The 11,148-nt window shown below is 45.7% G+C and overlaps 1 protein-coding gene across 2 annotated transcripts; it reads right to left on the reverse strand.

Moving 5' to 3' along the window:
• Positions 1 to 222: 222 nt before the first annotated feature.
• On the reverse strand, positions 223 to 8,935 carry RNPS1 (RNA binding protein with serine rich domain 1). Of its 2 annotated transcripts, none has more exons than XM_015643340.2 (7): positions 8,829 to 8,935; positions 5,608 to 5,763; positions 5,154 to 5,345; positions 3,771 to 3,873; positions 3,102 to 3,255; positions 2,509 to 2,650; positions 223 to 1,312 (listed from the first exon to the last, which is right to left on the reverse strand). In XM_015643340.2, exons 1-7 carry the CDS (start codon positions 8,918 to 8,920, stop codon positions 1,207 to 1,209), a joined length of 945 nt encoding a protein of 314 aa, XP_015498826.1. In that variant the 5' UTR covers positions 8,921 to 8,935; the 3' UTR covers positions 223 to 1,206. The 2 variants fall into 2 exon arrangements, with proteins under 2 accessions (XP_015498826.1, XP_018863840.1); XM_019008295.1 differs by lacking the exon at positions 8,829 to 8,935 and adding an exon at positions 6,482 to 8,335.
• Between the last annotated feature and the right edge of the window lie 2,213 nt (positions 8,936 to 11,148).

Below are 11,148 nucleotides of genomic sequence, written 5' to 3' on the forward strand. Positions count from 1 at the left end.
CCAATGAGCGGCGCCAGCCAATGAGCGGCGCCAGCCAATGAGCGGCGCCAGCCAATGAGCGGCGCCAGCCAATGAGCGGCGCCAGCCAATGAGCGGCGCCAGCCAATGAGCCCACGGAAGGAGGGACAAGCACCGCCCCCCCAAAGAGGCCATGGCCCCTCACCGCACGGCCCCAGCGCCCACTCTGCCCACCCTGCGCGCCGTACGCAGCGAGGCAGCACAGCAGTTCTCAACCCTACTGCTTTATTCAATAACTGCTTGTCTCTACACAAGTACAAACACAATAGAGCCCAAAAGGATACAAAGTTATACAAAACAAACAAACAAACAAAAATCTGTATAGTATTGACTGTACAACTGGTGGTAAATTCTTTGCCTCTCCCTGGGTGAACCCCAGCTCATCCAGCCAGCATGGTGGCTTCAAGCCTCCCTCTCTGCTTTGCAGTTTCCAAGGGGTTGGTGCTCAGTCGCTCATTTGGGATTTGTAAAAGCACACACACTCTTTCACTGCAGATTGAGTAGGAAGTTTTTGCCAACACCCTCAACAAAAAGGTGAAACAAATCACTTAAGGGGGCAGCTACAGAATATTTCTTAGGATTTGCAGCTTCTTCTCTGTAGTATCATGTTAACTGGGCTGGACCACTTTTGGGTGATTGCCTAGTGTCAGCATTACAGAAAAGCTTACTCTGCAGAAATCAACCATCCAGGGAAACTGGAATAAAGCAACAATTCTGTATTGAATTAAGTCTCAGGCAGGTCTGGCTTCCAGTTGCCTTGCAAAATCCTGTGCTGGCACCTGGAGATCAAGGTATGTGGCTCAGTCTTACTCACTGGGGTTTTGAACTAGCTTAAGATTTACATGCTGCTCTGTACAGCGTGCTAAGCGTTCACAATCACCAAGCAGCAGCTGCTACCTGCAGAAAGAGAGGCTGAAACATCTTTCCCTCTCTCTATCTGGAAAAGATTATTTTTGCAGCCTTTAAAATCAAAGCCATTTTAAAATAATTTCAACTCAATGCCAGGAATCCAGAAGCCTCACAGTAAAGGTTACTGGCCAGGAACTCACGCTCTGTTCTCTTACACTGCCTTCACTGCCAGCATTATCTCCTACTCCTCCTTACCCAGACTCATTATAAAAAAAAGATACAATATTCCACCTGATGGGATTTAAGTTAAAAAGTAAAAAGCTGTCCAGTCCTTTTGCTTTATCTTGAGGAGTTTGAGCTGGAGCGGCTGCGATGGCGTCTTCGTCCAGGAGACCTGGATCGGGATCGCCGGCGAACAGGGGACCTGCGCCGAGGAGACCGGGACCTGGCAGGGAAGGAGGAGAAAGCTTCTGTTAGGAGACAAGCAACAGGTTCAAAGAACTGGTTGGCTCAGCTACCAACTTTTTTAAAACACTTCCCTGCCTCCTGCCAAAATCCCTCACACATCATAGGAAAAGAGCTTGAGCAAAACACAGCTCCAGAGAGGACACAGCAGGAATATTCTGGATATCCCCCCTCTGTTTAAGGAACTGGCAAAAATTATTAATACCTGAACAACAGACAAGAAACTTATCTTTGTCATCAAGGAAAATGAGCTCAGATCCTCCTTCACCTGAAGTCATCTGTGACTCATAAAAGAGTGATATTCAGGGGAAGGATTTATCCAAATCCTTTCAAATTACAAGGAAGCTCCTTAGAGGAATCTTACTCAAGAAGCAGTTCAGCTTCAAGCTTCTCAGTACTACAACCAACAGTCACAGCAGTACAGCTAGTGCCATGACAGAAGTTCCAGGCTCAGAATACTAACAGAGCTTTAACAGGACAGTGAAAGTTGGAGTAGGAAAGATAACAAAGGAGGAAGGAATGGCAAACCTGCATCTGTGAGACCTCAGCAAAAAGTGTGTTTAAAGGAGCACCAAGAATCCCTCTGGATCTTGTGCCACAGTAACTACTGCTCATCTTTAAACCTGTGGCTCAAAGCAGTTCAGCCATCAAGTAACTACTGACAAGACATTTTGAAGACATGTAAACACTGAAGACTCAGAACAACTTATCTGAGCACAATCAGGCAGCTCCAAATAGCACAACTCTCAGATCACACCTTGGGGCCAGTGTACTCCACTCACCTGACACACGACTGCTTTTTGGTCATACGCCATTCAGAAATAAGGGAGGGAGGTACAAGGGCCTCTGAAAAACAAGAAGCTGGCACAGGCTGCCCCAAGTGTTCTGTCAGCCAGAGTCTGTTTCCACTTCACCTTGAAGGCTTTATGCAGAAGGGACTCGAGGGAACAGGCTGGGAAGGACAAGACCTTTCCTAGAGACTGTGCTCAGGGTACAGACCACAGTAGGCATCCTAGAGCTAAAGGAGTTAGAAACTGCAACCCAGGTTCAACCCTGTTGATGGCCAAAATGTGTTACTATCACTTGGCAGGGTAAAGTCACATCCAACAGGATTGCCAAGTCTTTCAGTGATAATGAGTTGCTACTGAGAAAAAAAAGCATTGTCCCAGCTCTCACCTCCTCCTCATGCGCGGGGGTGACCTGCGCCACATTGGCGGCGGTGGCAGCATCCTCCTGGGGGGGCTGAAGCGTCTGGGAGGGGGTCGAGGCCGTGGTGCCAGCACAGCTGTGGCTGTGATCTCCTGACCGTCAATCTGACCTTTTTAGGGAATCACAGAGACAAGGAGAAGTATTTTTCAACACTAACATATACACATCATATTACTGCAACTCATAGCTTTGTCACAAGCAACTGAAGTGGGATCAGCCCATGGTGCTCCACACCCTGCTCAGGGGCTATTCTGACAAAGTCCACACACCTACTTGACTTCTTTACCTAATCCCACCAAACTGAAGTTCAGATGTAAACCAGGAAGTTTTCATAGCTTAAACTAATTTTTTCACTATTTAAAAAAAAAGATTATTTTTAATAGTTCTGTGATTTCTTGGATCTGTCCTGAATCTCACAAAAGCCATTTGGCTGAAAACTGACAGTATTTTACATCAGTTCACCTAAGACAACCCTATCACCTCTAACTCATTTTCTGACCAAATCAATCTACTCTGAAGATCTTTTGAAGCCCCCAGACTCCTTGCAGGTCATCACCTACCTCCATCCATGTGTTTCAGGGCTTTCTCAGCATCATCTGGGTTCTCAAACTCTACATAAGCATAACCTTTGGAGAGATGTGGGTTTAGCCTGTCAACTGGCATGTCAATCATTTTAATCTTCCCGTAAGTGGAAAAAATTTCCATGATGTGATCCTGCAAAGAGAGAGCGAGACTTACGAACACAAAGCACACTCACCAGCCAGGTTTAGCTGGCACAGAGCAGTAAATCCACAGCACATCATTTTTTCAGCACCTTAAAACCTTTTACTCCTGAAAACCTTTAAACTGCATTCTAGCAAAAACAACTCAAGCCAGCCCAGCTCTCTGTAGATCCTTTATCAAGAACTGCCCAATATCCATTATGCCTCCAAGGTAATTTCAGTGGCTGTCCCAAATTCTATAGTTTTCTCCCTAGTAAAGCAGGATATAAGGTCTGGAATATTGACAAAACAGGCAGACTTCTTAAGCACTACGGTATCTCAGAAGCCTTTATGGTATTTGACTCACTAAAATCCTACCAAAATTTTCCTCATTGATCAACCAGGACACAAAGAAACAATAGCAATATCTTGGCAACCAAGAAGTCCTGAGAGCTTTGAGAGAGAAAACTCACACATTCTCACAGAAGACCATGAATGCTTGACTACAGGAGAACATGCCATTATTACCTTGGTCACATTTCTAGTGAGCCTTCCAACATGCACTTTTGTGGGTCTAGGTGATGGGCTCCGCCTCTTCCGCTCCTTCTCATCTCTCTTGGGTGGTTTGGACCTGGTTTGGACAACAGAAAACATTTACAGTTTTCAGGGAACATGCAGGACAAAACCAAAGTCAGTCATTCCCACTTGATTAAAAATACCATTTTTATTGAAGGGCATCTTTGTCCTGAAGAAGTTACAGTGCTGAGGTTGTGGTGAGGGTTTCTACTCAGAAACACCTCAGGACTTGAATTTGTCGTGTCTGCTTTTGCTTTAGAACCTTTTGAAATTTGAGAACTGTTTTTGTAACTTTTCAGCTTCACTGCAACTAGGGTAACAAACACAAAATTTAGCAAGCACTTCTATGAAGTTGTGGTCATAGTTAAAGCATTTCTCAGTTGTTAACACAAAAACTTCTTTGCCTCAACAACTGAAGAGGCAAAATAGGGCCATAAACAGCATACCACAATCAGGCAAATGAATGGATTTGATTATTTGTGTTTCTGGTATCTTCCATTCTACTACAGAGGTCCAAAATTCTTTAAAAAATCTATTTTAAATTAATTGCATATCACAATGCCTTCGCAGTTAAAAAAAATCTGGAATGAAACTTTAATCTGTAAAAACATCAGTATGTAGGAAATTTATATTTATGCTTCTTCCGAATCTTGAAGTCCATAAATTGAGTGATACACTAAAAACCCCACAATGCCTTAGGCAGATTTTATCAGGCTTCATCACCTTATGCAAAGGAAAAACTATACAGGCATTAAGATAGTCTGATTCCCATGTCACCCTTACACGGGCTTCCTCTGCCCTCCTTCCTTTTTTTTAAAGTAAGAATATAAATATATTCTTATAATATAAATATATTTTATATATATAATTATACACATATAATTATAACAAAAATTATTATTTTAAATATTCTTTATATTCTATAAATATAAAATTATTTTTTAATAAACAAGAATATAAATATAGATTTATACACACATATATCCTGGTTTTAGTTCTGACTTTTTTGTTAGTCATGGCTGTAGTTTATAGGAACTGAACAGCTTTAATCTAATCTAGGCCCATACTACTAAGGAAACACTGACCAAAACCATCTCTAAAAATGGTATTTAAAATCTTTAAACTCTTAAAAATTAGATTTTTAATCTCTCTTCCTACAGGTCGTATGTTTGGATTCTAAGGAAACAGAGCACACCTATTCTAACAAAATTCACATGCCTAAGTTATGGAGAAAGCAAATGGTATTCAGAGAACAATCTGTTCTGATCACAGTCTTGTATTGTACATGGAATTAACCTGACATCTGGCAATTCCTAGAAAACAAATAAAACTCACTTGGAGCGGGACCGTCTCCTGTTGTCATGTCTCCGTCGAGAGGGACTGGGAGATGCAGAAGAGCTGCTGGAACTGGAACTGCGTGAGGTGCTGGAGCTCCCAGAGCGGCTTGAGGCAGAAGAGGAACTTGAGCCACTGCTAGAACCAGTGCTGGAACTGGACCCTGAGCTGGAAGTTGAGCTGGAACGGGATCTGTTTCAAGGAGGAGAAGAACAAAAATTACTGGAATACCCAGAAAAACAACAGCTGAGAAACTTCTGACAACTACAGAGAGAGCAACTGTGACTGAGGCTCCACAGCTCAGGCAGCCCAAGAAATTCATACCTAAAATATAAACCCTCTTAAGCCAGACAATGTGACTAACACAACACAAGTTTTTAACAGGCCCATGACTGCCACAAATAAAGCTACTGACTTCTGAAAATGCTGTCATTTTGTACATAAAAGTGCCCACCTAGTACTGCTGCTCCCGCTGGAAGCACTGCGTCTTTTGCGCGTCTTGTCCCGACCACGATCCTTTTCACCCGATTCCTTAGTGGCTGCTTTATCCTTGGACCGGTCCTTCGATTTCTCTTCAGACCTGTCCTTGCGCTTGGTTGGTGAGGGAGCCCTTCAACAAAAAATTGCAGAAAGCATTGCTTGCTTACTTCAAAAAAAAAAAACCATAGACAACAAAAGCCCCACACCCAAATAAAGAACAGGACAGCAAAAAGAAACACTGAACTTTGAATGTTAACTCAGGATCGCTGAAATTGTGGAGTTAAAGCTTTAGGTAATTCCAGAAACTTTACAAAAGGTTCTAGCAAACTATTCTCTTTCAATCCTGGTAACTCCTTTTCCCCTCCAGAGATATTCAAAGCATCACTGAATGAGGCCCATGTCTCAAATCTCACTTCTAACTCCTCAATTCAGTAAACCAGTTCTCTCTTTGCTCTAGATAGTAAAGGAGATAGATTTAACACCTCTCTATTTAGCACTGAAATGCTGAGCATTAGCTGACTTCCAGATGTTTGCCATGTGAGGGCTGCATCTGTCAAAAAATCTGCAACATCTATAAACATGTTGCATTTCAATTATTCCATCACGATTGTTTAAAACCTGCATTACAAACCTGCCTCCAACATTTTAATAACCTCTAAAGGAATGTGACATCCTCAACTACCAAGGAATAAAACATTCAGGGAATGAGCAGAAGTGTGTTAGAGCAGCCAGCCTTATCTGCAGCAGCACTGAATATGCACAGTAATGCAGGATGCTGGCAACATCTCCATCACCATGTGCAACACATGCAAACTCAGTGAAAAAGAAAAAAAACTTCTCCAGCTCACAGCATCCAACAATCTTGTTGCTTCTGTGCTTCTGGTGAGCAGTTACTTTATTCTCTGAATTACAACTGAATGTATGGTTGGGAAGAGATTACTTCTGAATGGCCAAACTTGCTTTCCTGATTTTCAGCTTCACAGTTTTCCCTAATACACCAACTGCAAGAAGCAACACAAATGAATATTCACAAATGCAGCTCTCTGCACAAATCAAGAAACACCCATGGCGTTTCTGCATGGAGGACAGGAAACCCACACCAGGGATGTGCCACTAGCAGAGCTTGCTGGGAAAGGAAATGTCTCCTCTAGCACCAGTGGCAGGAAGAAAGCAGCCTATGGACAATCCCACAGGTGTTGCAAAGGGAGCCAAGACAAACAAATCTGTGTAGGTCACTCAGCTTTAGAACATTTCTATCCAGCTCTGTGCCTCTCCAGTGCAAGGTGTGAGGGGGCTGCAGTTCAGAAAGCCACGGCATGAGCTGAACTGGGCAGTACAGAACAGACAAGTTCCTGGTTTCACAGACCAGAAAACTTTAGATTTTCCTTTCATAAAATCACTGGGTGACTGGGTTGGTATAGCGTGAACCTTAAAGATTATCACTTTCCAACCCTCCAGCCATGGGCAAGGAAACCTTCCACTGCACCAGGCTGCTCCAACCTGGCCTTGGAACACTTCAAGGGATGGGGCTTCTCTGGGCAACCTGGGCCAGGACCTCATTACCCTCAAGGGGAACAAGGAAGAATTTCTTTCTAATCTCTAATGTAAACCTGCCCTCTGTCAGTGGGAAGCCATTCTGCACTTCAGGCCCTTGTAAAATATCTCTTTCCATCTTTCTTATAGGTTCATTTCAGGCACCAGAAGGCTGCAATTAGGTCACCCCATTTTTCTTCTTCTAAATATCACATAGCCATGTTTGAGTTATCTCTGCCTACACATCAGCACAGGTCCTGCACCTGTGGACTATTAAGAGTCACGATGTTATTAGCATACAAAACTATCTGTTAGTGCCCAAGAGTTGGATCTGGTTTTACCCCTTCTGGGAGAAGTGAAGAGGAAACACAGATAAAGACCGCATGTTTGCTGTTACTCAAACTGCTGCTGAGGCAGGAAATAGAATCACAGAGTCAATTACATTGGAACAGACCTCTGAGACCATCAAGTCCAACCTGTGACCCAACACCATCATGTCAACTAGACCAGAGCACTCAGCGCCACATCCAGTCTTTCCATAAACACCTCCAGGGACAGTGACTCCACAACCTACCTGGGCATCTCCTCCCAAAGCCCAATCGCCCTTTCTGTGAAGACATTCTTCCTAATGTCCCATCTAAACCTCCCCAGTGCACCTTAAGACTGGGTCCTCTTGTCCTGATGCCCATTGCCTGGGAGAAGAGCCTGACCCCCCACCTGGCTACAATCTCCTTTCAGGTTTCACTGCTTACTGCTCCTTGGGACAGATGCTTACCAGCTGCATTTAGGCAATCTCCAAACTAACCAGTGTTTTCACTCCCTTCTCAGGAATACCACTGGCCAAACTCACTTTAGTTGGAACCCTAATCCCACCCTGTGGGCATTTTCACCTGCACAAGTTCAGGCATTCACTGGAAAACGTAGAAAGAATAAATCACAGTCCTCACACAAAGCTGTACAATACTGCATTTCTAACAAACATGCTTCTTCCCTGCAATCAAAAACCTCTAACTCTCTAACAAATAACAGGTTAAGGGCATCCACGCCAGAACAGAAAGTCCAAGAGCAATCTACACAAACCAAACGTCCATCTCACACATTCTGCTTCAGAGACAGAATCTGCACACTCAGAGCAGCCGTTTTGTGATAAAGGAAGCAAACTTGCTCGCCCCTGGGCTTCCCGTATGGCTAAAGGTGAATCCTTTACTGACAGTTTGCTTCAGGTCTTCAGCTGCAAACCGGCAGAATTCCTGGTGTGGAGGGTTCGGCGCCAGGCACTTCTCTGCCCACTACGGCCGCTCGGCCCAGCTCTGGGGCCGGCGAGGCGCGGGGCAGCAAGATCCGCGTGTCGTGGATCCAGTACAGCACCCGTGGAGCACGGGGCCGCGAGATCAGCACACCAACACGGCCCTGGGGCCCGCACACCGCTTCTCCCGCCGGCCGGGCCGCGGCAGCGCCGACACGCGGGCCTGGCTCCCCGGCCTCCCCGCCTCCGGCCGCGGCTCTGAGGCCCCATCCCTGACACTCGCGCCGCCATCGCCTCTTGGCGGCCCCAGCACACTCCTCCCGGCGCCCCGCGCGGCGGAGGGGCCCGTGGGGACGCGGCCTGGCCTCGGCCCGGCCGGATGGACGCGGATGGCGCGGATCCCGCCCCGCACTCACATCCTCGGCGCCGCCGTCGCTCCGCTCCCGTCGCACGAGATTGACGCAAGCAGGCGGGAAGGGGAAGCATCGGCGCGTGGTAATGGCGTCATAGCGGGGGGCAGGACGGGTGGAAGGGCTTATAGCTAACAGGAGCGGGGTGAAGGAAGGGTGCAGCTACACTATGAGTGGTGAAATAAAAGTTCCTACAAATCCTGTCCTGCATAATAATATTAATGATAATAGCAGCTCTGGAGTTTAAGAGCTTGACAACGTAGCAGGCTGCAACCGCCACACTTGAATTCTGGGCCCACCCTGTCACAGATGCAGGTTGCAGATTCACAGTACACAGATTCTGATTGGAGGCGGTGGCGGGTATAGGGACGGCACTATTGTGAGGGGATTTGCCCTCTCAACTGCAAGAAAATTGGGACGAGGAGGATGAAAGACTTAAGATTAAGCACTATTCAGTGGTATTTCATGTAATGTGGGAAGGATATCCTCTCTCTCCCTGCCAAATGTGTTTGCTGTGAACTTAAAAGGAAATTTGCCACTGCAGGCACTGTTCTTCTGACCTGACCACATTGGCTGCCTGACTTTGACTTCAGAGGAACTAAGTCAGAAGTGTATTTTGACCCCATCCTTAATGCAGGACATTAAGTGTCTCTCTGAGACAAAAAAAAAAAAAAAAAAAGTTCTTTCTGAGAAGCAGGTGTGCTGATCTGCTGAAATGTATGGCCACAGGCACATCTGTTAAATTCCTAATGACAGAAGCTTCACCTCTTGAATGCAGTGCGAGGATATGTCCCATCTACCTCCATCACGGATATGAGCAAGACCAGGGAAGGTGTTTGAGAACCCATGTGTGGCAAGAAGGAAAACAGGCTTATATTCTGTTCTGCTGCAAAACCAAGGGGTATTGCATAAAACCTGCCATGGAACAGGTTCAGAAAACAAAGAAAACCCCAAAGTAAGCAAAAAGTAAGATGTTCTTCACACAACATCTTGTTAAAGGGCAGATTTCCCTCACAGGCTATCTATGGACATGATTTTCTGAGCCTGAGAGAGTTTCAGCCTGCCAGGGGCTCATCTGCTTCCCAGGGGAAAAGTTCCCGGGAACAGTTTTCTCTCAAGGATTGTTTTATTGTAAATAGATTACATTTCTCAAAACAATACTGAACAGATGTTCTTGGTGTGTTTTCTCTGGTCCCACCAATGGGAATAAAGTGGGTGTTGGTTTATTGTCCAATCATGTAACTTGGATCGAAACACCTTATAAAAGGGGTTAATAACCCCTGGAAAAAAAGGCTTCTTTGCCTCATGTACAAGTGGCTGTGTGTCTGATTGTCTGGGGAACCCTCAATACTTCGTGTCCTTCAGCAACAGCTATCTTGTAGTCTACTGAAATTTCACATGGGTTCAATGAGAAACTATTATTATGTCCTATGGCATTATGTCAAATGAGGAATATTAGTAGACTGTCATGACGAGCTTAGAATCATGGGATCATTTAGGTTGGAAAAGCCTTCTATGATCATTGAGTCTAATTCCAATGCTATCCCCACAGCACTGCCAAGGCTACCACTAAACCACGTCCCCAGGTGCCACATCTACATATTTTTTTGAACACTTCCAGAGATGGCAATTCTACCACTGTCCTGGGCAGCCTATTCTAATGCCTGACTACCCGTTCTGCAAGGAGTATTTCCCTAATACACAAACAAAACCATCCCTGGTGAAACTTGAGGCCATTTCCTCTTACCTTGTCCCTTATTCCTGGGGAGCAGAGCCCAGTGCCCACCTGTCTGCACCCACAGTGTTTATTTTTTTCTCTCTCAGTTATGGCAACAACATAAAGGCTAACTGATCCCAAAGTCCCCTGCACACCCTTATTCTCATAACACAATAATCATCTCTCCAGGGGTGGGCAGGTAAGGTCACTGAACCAGCAGAAAAATAATAGTACTGTGAAAACCGTTTCCTGCCAGCCGTTAGCTGAAGCAGGTCTTGCAGAGTTGTGAGCCGCAGGGCCAGCCCGGGGCAGCGTGTGGGGGGCCTGATCCGCTTCCAGGGGCTGCCAGCAGCTGGCAGGACTGAGCCTTTAAAGCCAAGCCTGAACGAGGAGAGACACTGGAACGTCTCAGGGGCACTAGCACAGATGAGAACAGCTCAAAGCACGTGTTTGCTTCAGTTTCAGAGCGAATGGCTCCGCTGTGGCCTCTGCCCCACACTGGCAGCCCGGCTGGCACATCGCAGCCACCATCCTCACGCAGGGATGGAGCTGGTGCTTCCAGGGCTGGAAAGGACCTCTAGGGATGGCAACGCTGCATTCTGTGAGGTT

The sequence above is a fragment of the Parus major genome, chromosome 14 (genome assembly GCF_001522545.3).
Source record: "Parus major isolate Abel chromosome 14, Parus_major1.1, whole genome shotgun sequence".
NCBI classification, from domain to species: Eukaryota; Metazoa; Chordata; class Aves; order Passeriformes; family Paridae; genus Parus; species Parus major.